Source organism: Oncorhynchus clarkii, chromosome 12, assembly GCF_045791955.1.
Source record: "Oncorhynchus clarkii lewisi isolate Uvic-CL-2024 chromosome 12, UVic_Ocla_1.0, whole genome shotgun sequence".
Taxonomy (NCBI): Eukaryota; Metazoa; Chordata; class Actinopteri; order Salmoniformes; family Salmonidae; genus Oncorhynchus; species Oncorhynchus clarkii.
This window is the reverse complement of record NC_092158.1, coordinates 89,316,215-89,334,397: the sequence shown is the minus strand read 5'-3', so window position 1 is coordinate 89,334,397 and position 18,183 is coordinate 89,316,215. Positions and strand designations below refer to the sequence as shown.

At 46.9% G+C, this 18,183-nt stretch overlaps 1 protein-coding gene across 5 annotated transcripts in view; it reads right to left on the bottom strand.

The window, feature by feature from the left end:
• The window catches only part of LOC139421600 (BAR/IMD domain-containing adapter protein 2-like), a 134,385-nt gene extending 120,926 nt beyond the window's left edge, over positions 1-13,459 (bottom strand). For 4 of the 5 annotated variants that reach the window (XR_011635653.1, XM_071172651.1, XM_071172655.1 and 1 more), the window contains exon 1: positions 13,149-13,440. Coding sequence is in view for 4 of the 5 variants with exons in the window: in XM_071172651.1 (XP_071028752.1) it covers positions 13,149-13,220 (72 nt within the window). In the remaining variant the exon portion in view is untranslated. Of the gene's footprint in view, positions 1-13,148 lie in introns of all 5 variants that reach the window. The other variant, XM_071172654.1, reaches the window with a different exon arrangement.
• Between the last annotated feature and the right edge of the window lie 4,724 nt (positions 13,460-18,183).

Here is an 18,183-nt window from a genome sequence, read left to right as displayed (position 1 = left end):
TTATCCTCCCTAGACTAAAACACAATGATCCTACCTAGACTACTCTACAACAGTTATTCTACCTAGACTACGACACAATGATCCTACCTAGACTACAACACAATGATCCTTCCTAGACTAGCTTACAACACAGTCATCCTACAACACAGTCATCCTAACTAGACTAGCCTACAACAGTTATCCTTCCTAGACTACAACACAGATATCCTACCTAGCCTACAACACAGTTATCCTACCTAGCCTACAACACAGTTATCCTACCTAGCCTACAACAGTTATCCTACCTAGCCTACAACACAGTTATCCTACCTAGCCTACAACACAGTTATCCTACCTATCCTACGACACAGTTATCCTACCTAGCCTAGCCTACAACAGTTATCCTACCTAGCCTAGCCTACAACACAGTTATCCTAGCCTACAACACAGTTATCATACCTAGCCTAGCCTACAACACAGTTATCCTACCTAGCCTACAAAACAGTTATCCTACCTAGCCTAGCCTACAACGCAGTTATCCTACCTAGCCTAGCCTACAACACAGTTATCCTACCTAGCCTACAACACAGTTATCCTACCTAGCCTACAACAGTTATCCTAGACTAGCCTACAACAGTTATCCTAGACTAGCCTACAACAGTTATCCTAGACTAGCCTACAACAGTTATCCTAGACTAGCCTACAACACAGTTATCCTACCTAGCCTACAACACAGTTATCCTACCTAGCCTACAACAGTTATCCTAGACTACAACAGTTATCCTACCTAGCCTATCCTACAACAGTTATCCTACCTATCCTACAACAGTTATCCTAGACTAGCCTACAACAATTATCCTAGACTAGCCTACAACAGTTATCCTAGACTAGCCTACAACAGTTATCCTAGACTAGCCTACAACAGTTATCCTAGACTAGCCTACAACAGTTATCCTAGACTAGCCTACAACAGTTATCCTAGACTAGCCTACAACAGTTATCCTAGACTAGCCTACAACAGTTATCCTACCTAGACTATTCTACAACAGTTATCCTACCTAGACTATTCTACAACAGTTATCCTACCTAGCCTACAACAGTTATCCTAGACTATTCTATGGGTAATGTAATGAATGGTTGCCTTGTTGTTTTCCAGTGAGAACAACATTCTAGTCTCCTCCAGGCTGTAATGAACATGTCTTTTGATGAACGCCATGTTATTTGTATGTTTCATTTGATTTGCATCAGTTGTGGTTTGACTCTGGACGTTTGATAACGTGTAGAAAGGCCCAGTACCAGGCCAGTCTGGCTGTTTAGTTACTACTGTCTGTTGCAGATCATCATTCTCCCAAGTCGTCCTATAATAATGGGGCCACGTATGATCCCAGCAGGCCCAGTTATTCAGGACAGCTTAGCATGTGCTCTGCCCCCCCCCCCCCCCCCAAACACACACACACACACACACACTTCCATTCTTCCCTTGGTTAACTCATATTTAACCGGTCACTATACCCTACCATTAAGTTAGTCGGGTATAATTGGGTCTGAGTGTTCCTTGCCACTGGCAGTGTGGTAGTGTTGACAGTTTGGGAGGGGTGCTGGGAAGGGAATGGAAGGAGGGAACACCTGAGGGCAGGTAACGATGGGACACACCCTTCTCTCCTCTCTACTGGCCAGGCTGGCAGGGTGCGGTCGGTTGGTTAGGAACACAACCACTGTTACACAATCCCTGTAAACCACACAGAGACATATATAGAGATGTTTACGTGGCTCAGATGGAAACTGTCCTAGTTGACACATTCTGGAGCCAGAGCATGGCAGACAGGGGGTTTCAACCTCTCTTCAACTACTCCCCTTCTATTCTCTTCCCACCTCTCCTAGACTCCTCCCCTTCTATTCTCTTCCCACCTCTCCTAGACTCCTCCCCTTCTATTCTCTTCCCACCTCTCCTAGACTCCTCCCCTTCTATTCTCTTCCCACCTCTCCTAGACTCCTCCCCTTCTATTCTCTTCCCACCTCTCCTAGACTCCTCCCCTTCTATTCTCTTCCCACCTCTCCTAGACTCCTCCCCTTCTATTCTCTCCCCACCTCTCCTAGACTCCTCCCCTTCTATTCTCTCCCCACCTCTCCTAGACTCCTCCCCTTCTATTCTCTCCCCACCTCTCCTAGACTACTCCCCTTCTATTCTCTTCCCACCTCTCCTAGACTCCTCCCCTTCTATTCTCTCCCCACCTCTCCCAACACCTCCTCACCTTGTCTCCTGTTTCCTTATCACCTCCCAACACCTCCTCCCTTAGTCTCCTTCCCTCACCATCTGCCCCCCCCCCCCCCCCTCTTATTTGGCAGCCAAGATCAGTCCAGATGTGACATCCCCCTAACTGTTAAAATGAGGATTCGTGGGATGTTAATCAGACAGTCTGTGGTTAAGGATCAGCTCCTACCTCAGGCCTATGAGGTCAGCCCTCTGTCTACCCCCCCCCCCCCCCCCCCAGACCCAAGCCACAAAGCTTGCTACAGATCTAGGATCATGCCCCCACCCCGTCCATGTGTTGTTCTTCATCGTCTTCTAAAAGGCTAAACTGATCCTAAATCAGCAGTCCTACTCAGACACTGATACATATGGCCTGTGAACTCTGAATTGGGCCTGAGGGTTTGAGACCAGCCCCTCTTTTCCCCTCCCATCCCCCTGCCACAGTGTTGTGTGTGTTGACTTTCCCCATTGTCTGCCCTCCTTGGTCCTAACAACCAAGTTGCCTAGTAATATCACACACCCACACACACACATCCCCGCCCCCAGCCCCGCCCCATGAGATTACAAGCTGGCCTGGTGGAGATCAGACGTATGCAAACATGCACACACACACTCACCAAACCTAGGCTATATGCACACACACTCACCAAACCTAGGCTATATGCACACACACTCACCAAACCTAGGCTATATGCACACACACACTCACCAAACCTAGGCTATATGCACACACACACTCACCAAACCTAGGCTATATGCACACACACTCACCAAACCTAGGCTATATGCACACACACTCACCAAACCTAGGCTAAGAGTGTCAGTCTGGAGACGCCCTGATCTCAGAAAGCCTTACTAAGCCTGTGGGTGTCAGGATGACCGGGTTCTGGAGCTCCATGTTTAGAGCTGTTCAAGCCCTCTCTCTCTCTGTGTGTGTAACTGTCTATCTCCCACTAAGGCAAACAAAGTAGAGGGAGGGTGAGTCACCATACTGAGTCACTGTAGGGTTCAGAGGCCTGCCTGTCTCTCCTTCAGGTAGTAGAGGGATGGTCACTGATGGGAGTGGGGGCCACAAACTCTGAACTCATCATGAGGGGCCACAGTGGCTCGCGGGTCTGAGTACTCACATCCATACCCACACATGCAGTCAGAGCCAGGGGACCGGAGCTAAACGGTCCCCCCGCGAACATAACATTTTAGCCCCCCCTTGACAGTAGAGAGAGGTGTTTTAAGTTCATTTAAATTCAACACACTTTGCCCTGGGGGCAGAGAGAAGATGTTTAGCTTTATAATGCTATTCTACACATTTTGCCCTGAGGGCAGAGAGAAGATGTTTAGCTTTATAATGCTATTCTACACATTTTGCCCTGGGGGCAGAGAGAATATGTTTAGCTTTATAATGCTATTCTACACATTTTGCCCTGGGGGCAGAGAGAATATGTTTAGCTTTATAATGCTATTCTACACATTTTGCCCTGGGGGCAGAGAGAAGATGTTTAGTTTTTATTATGATATCTGAGTGAGAGTAACTAACAAAAATCTATGGGAACTCCCCAGTCGGTAATTCGATCATAATTACTACAATTTTAGAAAGCTGGCTATACTAACTTACCAATCCAAAACATGTTACCTGACATGGCTCATTGAGGGACTGTTCGTGACATAAGCATTTTATTTTGACCTCCCTTTTGACCTCTCAACAGTAAGTTTAGAAACCGACTGAGTAAATACAAAAAAGTTTGTTTTACAGTGGGGCAAAAAAGTATTTAGTCAGCCACCAATTGTGCAAGTTCTCCCACTTAAAAAGATGAGAGGCCTGTAATTTTCATCATAGGTACACTTCAACTATGACAGACAAAATGAGAAAAAAAAAAATCCAGAAAATCACATTGTAGGATGTTTTATGAATTTATTTGCAAATTATGGTGGAAAATAAGTATTTGGTCACCTACAAACAAGCAAGATATCTGGCTCTCACAGACCTGTAACTTCTTCTTTAAGAGGCTCCTCTGTCCTCCACCTGTATTAATGGCACCCGTTTGAACTTGTTATCAGTATAAAAGACACCTGTCCACAACCTCAAACAGTCACACTCCAAACTCCACTATGGCCAAGACCAACGAGCTGTCAAAGGACACCAGAAACAAAATTGTAGACCTGCACCAGGCTGGGAAGACTGAATCTGCAATAGGTAAGCAGCTTGGTTTGAAAAAATCAACTGTGGGAGCAATTATTAGGAAGTGAAAGACATACAAGACCACTGATAATCTCCCTCGATCTGGGGCTCCACGCAAGATCTCACCCCGCGGGGTCAAAATAATCACAAGAACGGTGAGCAAAAATCCCAGAACCACACGGGGGACCAGTCTGGTGACACCGCCACGGCCAGTCGGTGTAAAGGAAAGAATGAATGGGGCCAGGTATCGTGAGATATTGAGTGAAAACCTCGTCCATCAGAAAGGGCATTGAAGATGAAACGTGGCTGGGTCTTTCAGCATGACAATGATCCCAAACACACAGCCCGGGCAATGAAGGAGTGGCTTCGTAAGAAGCATTTCAAGGTCCTGGAGTGGCCTAGCCAGTCTCCAGATCTCAACCCCATAGAAAATCTTTGGAGGGAGTTGAAAGTCCGTGTTGCCCAGCAACAGCCCCAAAACATCACTGCTCTAGAGGACATCTGCATGGAGGAATGGGCCAAAATACCAGCAACAGTGTGTGGAAACCTTGTGAAGACTTACAGAAAACATTTGACCTCTGTCATTGCCAACAAAGGGTATATCACAAAGTATTGAGATAAACTTTTGTTATTGACCAAATACTTATTTTAAATAGCCCACCCATTTTCACCTACCTCATCCCCATACTGTTTTTATTTATTTATTTTTCTGCTCTTTTGCACACCAATATCTCTACCTGTACATAACCATCTGATCATTTATCACTCCAGTGTTAATCTGCATAATTGTAATTATTCGCCTACCTTCTCATGCCTTTTGCACACAATGTATATATAGACTCCCCTTTTTTCTACTGTGTTATTGACTTGTTAATTGTTTACTCCATGTGTAACTCTGTGTTGTCTGTTCACACTGCTATGCCTTATCTTGGCCAGGTCGCAGTTGCAAATGAGAACTTGTTCTCAACTAGCCTACCTGGTTAAATAAAGGTGAAATAAAAAAATAAAAATAAAACAAATTTCCACCATAATTTGCAAATAAATTCATAAAAAATCCTACAATGTGATTTTCTGGATTTTTTCCCCTCATTTTCTCTGTCATAGTTGAAGTGTACCTATGATGAAAATTACAGGCCTCATCTTTTTAAGTGGGAGAACTTGCACAACTGGTGGCTGACTAAATACTTTTTTGCCCCACTGTATTATGTTTTGGGAGATGAATCCACTATAAAAGGGGGTCCGTGGGCCACATCCCTGAGGAAGAGCGTGAGATTCCAACACCCCCACAGCTGTGCTTACAAACCCTGCCCTGTACTCATGTAGGGACTCAAACCAAGGAGTGCCCCTTTACTGAACAAACAGTGCCACAATGAGATTCAACCCACACACACACACACACACTGCTGTGCTTACAAACCCTGCCCTGTACTCTGACACACACAGTGGTGTCATGTGAGTCACAGCAGCGTGTTGGCATCTCCTCCACCCGGTGCAGCCGCCGGCTGCTTAGGCACGCGTGCACAAGACCGCACTAATGCATTCTGTAGTGAAATGACCCAGCAGGATTCAAATGTCTCCTAAACCATGTCACAATCAATCCCCAGTCCTGCTAACAACCAATGAGGCTTGGGGAAACCCCAGACTAGTAGGAGACAGGAAACTGGCCACGGCCAGTCATCAAGTCAGGTGACACGGCCAGTCGGTGACACGAACACGGCCAGTCCGGTGACACCACCACAGTTAGGCATAGCAGAGCCAACCAAATCAAACTTTATTTGTCACATGCGCCGAATACAAGTGTAGACCTTACCGTGAAATGTTTACTTACAAGCCTTTAACCAACAGTGTAGACCTTACCGTGAAATGCTGACTGACAAGCCCTTAACCAACAGTGTAGACCTTACCGTGAAATGCTGACTGACAAGCCCTTAACCAACAGTGTAGACCTTACCGTGAAATGTTTACTTACAAGCCGTTAACCAACCGTGTAGACCTTACCGTGAAATGTTTACTTACAAGCCCTTAACCAACCGTGTAGACCTTACCGTGAAATGCTGACTGACAAGCCCTTAACCAACAGTGTAGACCTTACCGTGAAATGCTGACTGACAAGCCCTTAACCAACAGTGTAGACCTTACCGTGAAATGCTGACTGACAAGCCCTTAACCAACAGTGTAGACCTTACCGTGAAATGTTTACTTACAAGCCCTTAACCAACCGTGTAGACCTTACCGTGAAATGTTTACTTACAAGCCCTTAACCAACAGTGTAGACCTTACCGTGAAATGCTGACTGACAAGCCCTTAACCAACAGTGTAGACCTTACCGTGAAATGCTGACTGACAAGCCCTTAACCAACAGTGTAGACCTTACCGTGAAATGCTGACTGACAAGCCCTTAACCAACAGTGTAGACCTTACCGTGAAATGTTTACTTACAAGCCCTTAACCAACCGTGTAGACCTTACCGTGAAATGTTTACTTACAAGCCCTTAACCAACAGTGTAGACCTTACCGTGAATTCCTTACTTACAAGCCCTTAACCAACAGTGTAGACCTTACCGTGAAATGCTGACTGACAAGCCCTTAACCAACAGTGTAGACCTTACCGTGAAATGTTTACTTACAAGCCCTTAACCAACCGTGTAGACCTTACCGTGAAATGTTTACTTACAAGCCCTTAACCAACAGTGTAGACCTTACCGTGAATTCCTTACTTACAAGCCCTTAACCAACAGTGTAGACCTTACCGTGAAATGTTTACTTACAAGCCCTTAACCAACAGTATAGACCTTACTGTGAATTCCTTACTTACAAGCCCTTAACCAACCGTGTAGACCTTACCGTGAAATGTTTACTTACAAGCCCTTAACCAACAGTATAGACCTTACCGTGAATTCCTTACTTACAAGCCCTTAACCAACAGTGCAGTTCAAGAAGAAGAATATATTTACCAAGTGGGCTAGAATAAAAAGTAATAATAAAAACTAACACAGTAAGAATAAAAATAACAAGGCTATATAAAGGGGGCACCGGTACTGAGTCAGTGTGGAGGTTATATACAGGGGGCACCAGTACTGAGTCAGTGTGGAGGTTATATACAGGGGGCACCGGTACAGAGTCAGTGTGGAGGTTATATACAGGGGGCACCGGTACAGAGTCAGTGTGGAGGTTATATACAGGGGGCACCGGTACAGAGTCAGTGTGCAGGGGTACAGGCTAGTTGAGGTCATCTGTATATGTAGGTGGGGGCAGTCTATGACTTGAGTGACTGGAGTCTGACAATTTTATGGGCTTTCCTCTGACACCACCTATTATATAGGTCCTGGATGGCAGGAAGCTTGGCCCCAGTGATGTACTGGGCCGTTCACACTACCCTCTGTAGTGCCTTGCGGTCAGATGCCCGGCAGTTGCCATACCAGGCGGTGATACAACCGGTCAGGATGCTCTCGATGGTGCAGCTGAAGAACCTTTTGAGGATCTGAGGACCCATGCCAAATCTTTTCGGTCTCCTGAGGGGGAAAAGGTTTTGTCGTGCCCTCTTCACAACTGTCTTGGTATGTTTAGACCATGATAGTTTGTTGGTGATGTGGACACTAAGGAACTTGAAACTCTCGACCCGCTCCACTACAGCCATGTCAATGTTAATGGGGGCCTGTTCGGCCCACCTTTTCCTCTAGTCCACCAACAGCTCCGTTGTCTTGCTCACATTGAGGGAGAGGTTGTTGTCCTGGCACGACACTGCCAGTTCTCTGACCTCCTCCCTATAGGCTGTCTCATCATTGTCGGTGATTAGGCCTACCCACTTGTGTCGTCAGCAAACTTAATGATGGTGTTGGAGTCGTGTTTTGCCACGCAGTCATGGGTGAACAGGGAATACAGGAGGGGACTAAGTACACACCCCTGAGGGGCCCCAGTGTTAAGGATCAGCATGGCAGATGTGTTGTTGCCTACTCTTACCACCTGATGGCAGCCTGTCAGGAAGTCCTGGATCCAGTTGCTGAGGGAGGTGTTTAGTCCCAGGGTCCTCAGCTTATTGATGAGCTTTGAGGGCACTATGGTGTTGAACGCTGAACTGTAGTCAATGAATAGCATTCTCACATAGGTGTTGCTTTTGTCCAGGTGAGAAAGGGCCGTGTGGAGTGCAATAGAGATTGCGTCATCTGTGGATCTGTTGGGGCGGTATGTGAATTGGAGTGGGTCTAGGGTGTCCGGGAGGATGCTGTTGATGTGAGACATGACCAGCCTTTCAAAGCACTTCATGGCTACCGATGTGAGTGCCACGGGGCGGTAATCATTTAGGCAAGTTACCTTTGCTTCCTTGGGCACAGGGACTATGGTGGTCTGCTTAAAACATGTAGGTATTACAGACTCGGTCAGGGAGAGGTTGAAAATGTCAGTGAAGACACTCGACAGTTGGTCCGCGCATTCTTTGAGTACACGTCCTGGTAATCCGTCTGGCCCCGCGGTTTTGTAAATGTTGACCTGTTTAAAGGTTTTGTTCACATCGGCTGCCGAGAACGTTATCACACAGTCATTCAAAACAGCTGGTGCTCTCGTGCATGATTCAGTGTTGCTTGCCTCGAAGCGAGCATAAAAGGCATTTAGCTCGTCTGGTAGGCTCACATCACTGGGCAGCTCGCGTCTGGGTTTCCCTTTGTAGTCCGTAATAGTTTTCAAGCCCTGCCACATCCGACGAGCATCAGAGCCGGTGTAGTAGGATTCAATCTTAATCCTGTTTTGATGCTTTGCTTGTTTGACGGTTCGTCTGAGGGCATAGCAGGATTTCTTATAGGCGTCCGGATTAGTCTCCCGCTCCTTGAAAGCAGCAGCTCTAGCCTTTAGCTTGATGCGGATGTTTCCTGTAATCCAGGGTTTGTGGTTGGGATATGTATGTTCAGTCACTGTGGGGACAACGTCATCAATGCACTTGACTGAGGTGGTGTATTCCTCAATGCCATTGGATGAATCCCGGAACATATTCCAGTCTGTGGTAGCTAAACAGTTCTGTAGTGTAGCATCCTCGTCATCTGACCACTTCCGTATTGAGCGAGTCACTGGTACTTCCTGCTTTAGTTTTTGCTTGTAAACAGGAGGATAGAATTATGGTCAGATTTGCCAAATGGAGGGCGAGGGAGAGCTTTGTACTACACAGGGCCAGTACTACTACTACTACTACTACTACACAGGGCCAGTACTACTACACAGGGCCAGTACTACTACTACTACTACTACACAGGGCCAGTACTACTACTACAACACAGGGCCAGTACTACTACTACTACAACACAGGGCCAGTACTACTACTACACAGGGCCAGTACTACTACACAGGGCCACTACTACTACTACACAGGGCCACTACTACTACTACACAGGGCCAGTACTACTACTACTACTACACAGGGCCAGTACTACTACTACTACTACACAGGGCCAGTACTACTACTACTACACAGGGCCAGTACTACTACTACTACACAGGGCCAGTACTACTACTACTACACAGGGCCAGTACTACTACTACACAGGGCCAGTACTACTACTACACAGGGCCAGTACTACTACTACTACTACTACACAGGGCCACTACTACTACTACTACACAGGGCCACTACTACTACTACTACACAGGGCCAGTACTACTACTACTACACTTGGACAGTACTACTACTACTACACTTGGCCAGTACTACTACACAGGGCCACTACTACTACACAGGGCCACTACTACTACTACACTTGGCCAGTACAACTACTACACTTGGCCAGTACTACTACACAGGGCCAGGAGGCATCATTATCAACACTGGAGGACTAATGATTCATCAAGTGCATATAGAGACTCAAACAGTATCAGGTGTGTATCCATCCAGAGAACAAACACTTCCCCGCCTCCCTCCCTCCCTCCTTCAGGGTCTCTTAAAGAAGCATCTCCCTCCCAGCCTCTCGTCATCTGGCCTCCTTTCTGACGTCTGACAGATTCCCAAAAGAAGAGCAAGAGAGACCTCAGCTCCCCTCAGCCCTATTCTGAGATCCTACATGTCCTTCTTTCAGTGTAGAACTGTGCCTGGTGAAGGCTGAGAGAAGAGGGGGGGGTGTGTGGAAGTCGGTGCACTGCAGTGAACAGGGCAAATGGGTGGTTAGTTGGATGTTGGGGCTTGGGTGGTGTTCAGTAGGGAGAAAACGGTTTGAAGGATTTTGAAACATAGATGGTAGAAACTGAACAATAACCAAAAAAGAACAAAGATTTGGTTTCTTTTGCCAAACCTTTTTCTACGGTGGGCCCTACTAACATCGCCATGGTCTCTCCACCTTGAAAAGCTGAGAGGAGAACATGGAGGCTGTGTGTGTGTAGAATCATAGTGATGTGATTCCATGTGTAACAGGAAGTTGTTAGTATCCTCATAACCAGAGAGTTTTGTAAGCATTCCACAACAACTATGCACCAGGTGTTTCCCATAGCGTTTCATTAAAAAGGTTCAAGCCCTGTTGCCAAGCGCAAGGAAGTCAACTTGAGCCCTATGGCCAGCCAACATGTGGTAGTTGAGACCCTTATAGCATACTTTAAAATGGTTCCAACTGAACTGAGTGTTTTAGTCCAGGTATTTCTGTAGGCTTATATGTGCAGACGCCCCACTACAACAAAATACCTTGTTCCAGGTCCAAACCCCAAGGCCCTTCCATATTCTGTAAGCCAGTTCGTTTCCTATAGGCCTAGGGCTCTAGGCAGTGTAAAAGGAAGGTTCTGTCCCATCTGAAATCTCAGCCGTCAGGTGTCAACTAGTTGAGGGTTTCCTAAAGGTGGTCCTGACCCCAGTGAACATTTTGTTTCCCCCCCCCAGCACTACACAGCTGATTCAAAGATTCAAAGCTTGATGAAGAGTTGGTTATTTGAATCAGCTGTGTAGTGCTGGGGGAGGGGGAAATAAACATACACCCAGGGGGGCCCAGGACACCCGCCTTCTCTGAAACACCTCTCCCCTTCTCTCGCTCTCCCCCCCCTTTCTCTCGCTCTCTCTCTCCCTCCCTTCTCTCTCCCTCTCCCCCCTTTCTCTCTCTCTCGCTCTCCCACCCTTTCCCTCTCTCTCTCTCCCACCCTTTCCCTCTCTCTCTCTCCCACCCTTTCCCTCTCTCTCTCCCCCTTTCTCTCTCTCTCTCGCTCTCCCCCCCTTTCTCTCTCTCTCTCGCTCTCCCCCCCTTTCTCTCTCTCTCGCTCTCCCCCCCTTTCTCTCTCTCTCGCTCTCCCCCCCTTTCTCTCTCTCTCGCTCTCCCCCTTTCTCTCGCTCTCCCCCCTTTCTCTCGCTCTCCCCCCTTTCTCTCGCTCGCTCTCCCCCCCTTTCTCTCTCTCTCTCTCTCTCTCCCCCCTTTCTCTCTCTCCCCCTCGCTCTCCCCCCCTTTCTCTCGCTCTCTCTCTCCTCCCCCTCTCTCTCTCCCCCTCTCTCTCTCTCAGCCTCTCTCTCTCGCTCTCCCCCCTCCTCTCGCCCCCCTTCTCCCTCTGCCCCCCTTCTCTCTCTGCCCAAATATGTTAAACTAGTTACATTATTCATTTGAATTTCTGACTTTGATTTCAAATCAAAATGTATTTATAAAGCCATTTTTACATCAGCAGATGCCACAACGTGCTGATACAGAAACCCAGCTTAAACCCCCACACAGCAAGTAATGCAGATGTGGAAGCACGGTGGCTAGAATTTAATATAGTTCTATAAATAACAGATAAATAAATAAAAATCCCCAGCACCGACTGAGAAACCCTGAACTAGCTAGTAATACACAGATCTAGCGGTCCTAGTGGATCAGTTGGGAGGCTGTTCTCTTAGGTCATCAATGGAATATGAACGCCTGGAAAGAAGCTCGTCCCAATATGAAACTAACACAGAGGCTCCAGCCCAGGCTTATTTTTGCTGAACAGGTTTTGTGATGTTGAAATCCCCAGGGCAAATGTTTGAAGTACCTGTTACAACACAGCCTGCTAGCTGCCCTACCTCTACCTCCTCCTCCTTCCTGCCCTGTCAACCAAACACAAATGTGTAGGAATGTCTCCCTCTTTCTCTCTCACACACACACACCCTGTTCTAGTGGACACAGTAGGGTGCCAACATTAAATACATTGAAATAAGTTAATGTGTAATGAATCTATTGATTAAATGTGACTGTGCCACGGTGTGTGTCATATGTAGCCTGTCCATTACATGTTCACCATCTCTCACAACATAATACTGAGCCTGAACGTATTACAAACATGATCTAGTTATTATGGCAGAAGCATAGCGCAGTATGACATGTCTGAACAGTGGTGTGTAGCCTACATTGTGCGGCTGCGCCGAGGAGCGCTGATTTTACTGTAGAAATGTAGTCCTACCTGATGCCCCACGGACGGCAACAAAATGAAAGCTACGCGTCGCTATTGACTGTAAAATACGTATGATAACGCACAGAATGTCATTCGGGAAGTAGGTCGTAATGTTGAAAAGTACATTTATTCAGAAAAGTAGGCCAATATAATTGAACAGGGAAGACCTTCAGTAAAGAGCATCGAACGCTCCCTCGGGAATTCTCTTCGAGAGAAGAGATTCTAATCGCAGTTCAAGATGCGCACCGAATGGGGGAGGGCAAAAATGCTATTAAATCACTAATAAAAACACATTCCAAAATATTTACATAACTTATATTATGAGTAGGCCTATATAGTCTGTCAATAACCTGTGGTATCAAACTTTTTATAGTTGTAGAAGCTTACCTTGTAGACATTCTCCGTTATGCGGTGAACCTCGTCGGTGCGAGACATCTTGAAATCTTCGGTCAAAACCATAAACAGTATTTTCCTTTAGAGAGAAGTTATCCGAGTGAAATACGCCGAATGGGTAGAGAGAGTAGCCTAAACGAAGAGACGATGTGATGCGATTTACCGCGAAGGTACGTGTGCCTGAAAGAAAGACAGTAACCGGAAGATTCTCTTTGGTCGGTTGCACCCACTCAAATCCCTCTCACGCAATCAATCTCTGCGGTGTTCGCCAAAGCGTCTTGTCACATCGCGGAGCTTTTCCAATTACAAGAGCACCACCCGCCTTCTCTGAAACACCGCCTCTCCCCTTCTCTCTCTGCCCAAATATGTTAAACTACTTGCATTATTCATTTGAATTTCTGACATTGATTTCAAATCAAATTTATTTATAACGCCAAATGTATTTATAAAGTGCTTACACAGAAACCCAGCCTAAAACCCCAAACAGCAAGCGTTGCAGAAGCACGGTGGCAAGGATTTATTATAGTTCTATAAAGCTTAATATTTTATAAATATATACAGTGCCTATAGAAAGTCCAAACAAGGCAAAGACAGACACCTTTTGGCCTGAATGCAAAGCCTTATGTTTGAGGAAAATCCAACAACACGTCACTGAGTAACTGCCTCCTTATTTTCAAGCACGGTAGTGGCTGAATCGTGTTATGGGCATGCTTGACATCGGCAAATACTGGTCAATTTTTCAGGATGAAAAGAAATGGGATGGCGCTAAGCGTAGGCAAAATCCTAGAGGAAAACGTGGTTCAGTCTGCTTTACACCAGTCACTGGGAGAGGAATTCACATTTCAGCAGGACAATAACCTACAACACAAGGCCAAATCTACACTGGAATATTTTACCAAGAAGACAGTGAATGTTCCTGATTGGCCAAGTTACAATCTGCTTGAAAATCTATGGAATGACTTAACACATTGAAAAAAAAGAATGGGCAAATGTTGCACAATTCAGGTGTGGAGAGCTTTAATGAGACTTACCCAGAAAGCCTCACAGCTGTAATCGCTGCCAATGGTGCTTCTACAAAGTACTGACTCAGCAGTGTGAATATTTATGTAAATTAGATATTTCTGTATTTCATTTTCAATACATTTACTAAATGTTCTACAAAATATGTTTTCACTTTATGTTGTACTGTGTGTAGATGGCGTTTAATTATTTATTTGATCTAATCAAGATGTTTTATTTTTCATTCATCTTTAACATTGTGTGTGTTTTGTGTAGCTTGCTGACATAAAACAAAAAAGTAGAATTTTTAATCCCACTTTGTAACACATTAAAATGTGAATAAATCCAAGGGGGCTGTAGACTTTCTACAGGCACTGTATGACTGCATCTACACTTCAGGTGACTGCATCTACACTTCAGGTGACTGCATCTACACTTCAGGTGACTGCATCTACACTTCAGGTGATATAGTGAAATTAAACATCACAAAAAATAAATAAAACAAAGAATGACGATTACTATTTTTTAAATCACTATCATCATGGAAATATTTGTTACTAAACAAAATCAATAGCCTCACATACCAAACCTACAAGTCATAAGTCATGTAACACCAATTCAGACTGTACGAAACTGAACAAAGGCCTGGTGAAGGACACGAGCCCTTTTCTCACAGGGGAAGTATAATTAATACGGTCAGTTACTGCTGGAAAATAACACCAGGGAATGTTTTCAGTAAGTGTCCTGGATGTGTCATAATGTGACAAGTGGAGGATACCGCTGTGTGGAACACACCCACCGTTATGGCTACAATGGTTTTTACATAGAGAGATGATCCATTATACAAGGAGCCAGCGTAGTTTAGGAAGGAAGATGTCCACAACATTAGAAGACTACCTTTCACAGGCATGTGAACCAGACTTCCTGTTCCTGATCAGCTCGTCACCAGCAGTAGGTCTGTAGTTCTGGCTTCAGGAAACTAGACTTCCTGTTCCTGATCAGCTCGTCACCAGCAGTAGGAGGTCTGTAGTTCTGGCTTCAGGAAACTAGACTTCCTGTTCCTGATCAGCTCGCAACCAGCAGTAGGTCTGTAGTTCTGGCTTCAGGAAACCAGACTTCCTGTTCCTGATCAGCTCGTCACCAGCAGTAGGAGGTCTGTAGTTCTGGCTTCAGGGCAGCAGCGGTGTGGGCCGAAGCCTTGTGGGTGGAATCCAGTCCACATCTGACTTGGGCTCCAGCCAGCCAGGCAGAGAGCTGTGGTATACTGCTCAGAGAGGGAGACAGGTAGGCAGAGAGCTGTGGTATACTGCTCAGAGAGGGAGACAGGTAGGCAGAGAGCTGTGGTATACTGCTCAGAGAGGGAGACGGGTAGACAGAGATCTGTGGTATACTGCTCAGAGAAGGAGACAGGTAGGCAGAGAGCTGTGGTATACTGCTCAGAGAGAGAGACAGACAGGCAGAGATCTGTGGTATACTGCTCAGAGAGAGAGAGACAGACAGGCAGAGAGCTGTGGTATACTGCTCAGAGAGGGAGACAGACAGGCAGAGAGCTGTGGCATACTGCTCAGAGAGGGAGACAAGTAGACAAAGAGCTGTGGTATACTGCTCAGAGAGGGAGACAGGTAGACAGAGCTGTGGTATACTGCTCAGAGAGGGAGACAGGTAGACAGAGAGCTGTGGTATACTGCTCAGAGAGGGAGACAGGTAGACAGAGCTGTGGTATACTGCTCAGAGAGGGAGACAGGTAGTCAGTCAGAGAGTGGGCGAGAGAGGCCAGTGCCAATACTCCTGTCCTCACCATGACTAGGCCAGTAAGTGGACTGTTGTGGGAACAGTTCTACTAACCCACACAATGACGTCATAGCTTCATGTTCCAATGTTTGACTGTGACAGGTCCAACATATTGTATCCTCTTTAAATACAGCAACAATACCTTATCCTCTGGTCATATAAACATGCGCTACAATAACGATATACAACCATCTGCATAAACATATTTGGATAGAAAACGTTGTACCCTATACCAGGGGTATACAACTCTTACCCTATGAGGTCGAGACAACTGGTTTTCTGTTCCACCTGATCATTAAATTGTACCCACTTGGTGTCCCAGGTCGAAGTCAGTCCCTGATTAGAGGGGAACAATGTAAATAATGCAGTGGAACTGGCTTCAAGGTCCTGAGCTAAGTTTGAGGGCTGTATACAATAGCATTATGTAAGGTAGGAAACCCATGGGGGCAAACGAATTGTTTTCCATAGCACCGTCCGTGGGTGATGTTGTTCAGAGTGGGTAATTGGTGTTAGCTCATTGTTCATTCCAAGTATTCTGTTTAGTGTAGTTCTGGCTGTAAACAATGCAGTGGCTCTCTCTCACCTGGATAAAACGTCTCACACACATCACAGCCCAATCCCACATTGACCCCTAGAGTGGAACAATATGGTAATAGCTACAACTTGCCCTCTGATAGGCTAGCTCAGGGGTAGGCAACCCTGTTCCTGGACCAATGTGCCCTCTGATAGGCTAGCTCAGGGGTAGGCAACCCTGTTTCTGGACCAATGTGCCCTCTGATAGGCTAGCTCAGGGGTAGGCAGCCCTGTTCCTGGACCAATGTGCCCTCTGATAGGCTAGCTCAGGGGTAGGCAGCCCTGTTCCTGGACCAATGTGCCCTCTGATAGGCTAGCTCAGGGGTAGGCAGCCCTGTTCCTGGACCAATGTGCCCTCTGATAGGCTAGCTCAGGGGTAGGCAGCCCTGTTCCTGGACCAATGTGCCCTCTGATAGGCTAGCTCAGGGGTAGGCAGCCCTGTTCCTGGACCAATGTGCCCTCTGATAGGCTAGCTCAGGGGTAGGCAGCCCTGTTCCTGGACCAATGTGCCCTCTGATAGGCTAGCTCAGGGGTAGGCAGCCCTGTTCCTGGACCAATGTGCCCTCTGATAGGCTAGCTCAGGGGTAGGCAGCCCTGTTCCTGGACCAATGTGCCCTCTGATAGGCTAGCTCAGGGGTAGGCAGCCCTGGTCCTGGACCAATGTGCCCTCTGATAGGCTAGCTCAGGGGTAGGCAGCCCTGGACCAATGTGCCCTCTGATAGGCTAGCTCAGGGGTAGGCAGCCCTGGTCCTGGAGAGCCACAGGATTGTGCTTTAAACCAACCTGGAAGACCAGGTGTGTTGAATTTAGTCAATCACTGAACTGACCAAATGAGCTAATTGATCAGTTCAGCAAATTACTCAATTCAACACACCTAGTCTTTCAGGTTGGTTGAAAGCACAATCCTGTGGCTCTCCAGGGCCAGGGCTGCCTATCAGAGGGCACATTGGCCCAGGACCAGGGCTGCCTACCACTGAGCTAGCCTATCAGAGGGCACGTTGGTCCAGGAACAGGGTTGGCTAGCCTATCAGAGGGCTCATTGGTCCAGGAACAGGGCTGCCTACCCCTGAGCTAGCCTATCAGAGGGCACATTGGTCCAGGAACAGGGCTGCCTACCCCTGAGCTAGCCTATCAGAGGGCACATTGGTCCAGGAACAGGGCTGCCTACCCCTGAGCTAGCCTATCAGAGGGCACATTGGTCCAGGAACAGGGCTGCCTACCCCTGAGCTAGCCTATCAGAGGGCACATTGGTCCAGGAACAGGGCTGCCTACCCCTGAGCTAGCCTATCAGAGGGCACATTGGTCCAGGAACAGGGCTGCCTACCCCTGGGCTAGCCTATCAGAGGGCACATTGGTCCATGAACAGGGCTGCCTACCCCTGAGCTAGCCTATCAGAGGGCACATTGGTCCAGGAACAGGGCTGCCTACCCCTGGGCTAGCCTATCAGAGGGCACATTGGTCCAGGAACAGGGCTGCCTACCCCTGACCTAGGGGAAAGTTTCACCATACTGCTTATACCAATCAACTCCTCTCTGAATAGGTTCTAGGGGTTGATTTGGGATTGCGCCTCTCTTTTCTTTGCCAAAAACACTTAAGTCTCCAAACTGGTTCTGAGAACTCTCTCACTGGTGTCTAGTGCCACCTTGTGGTGAGATTATATACTACA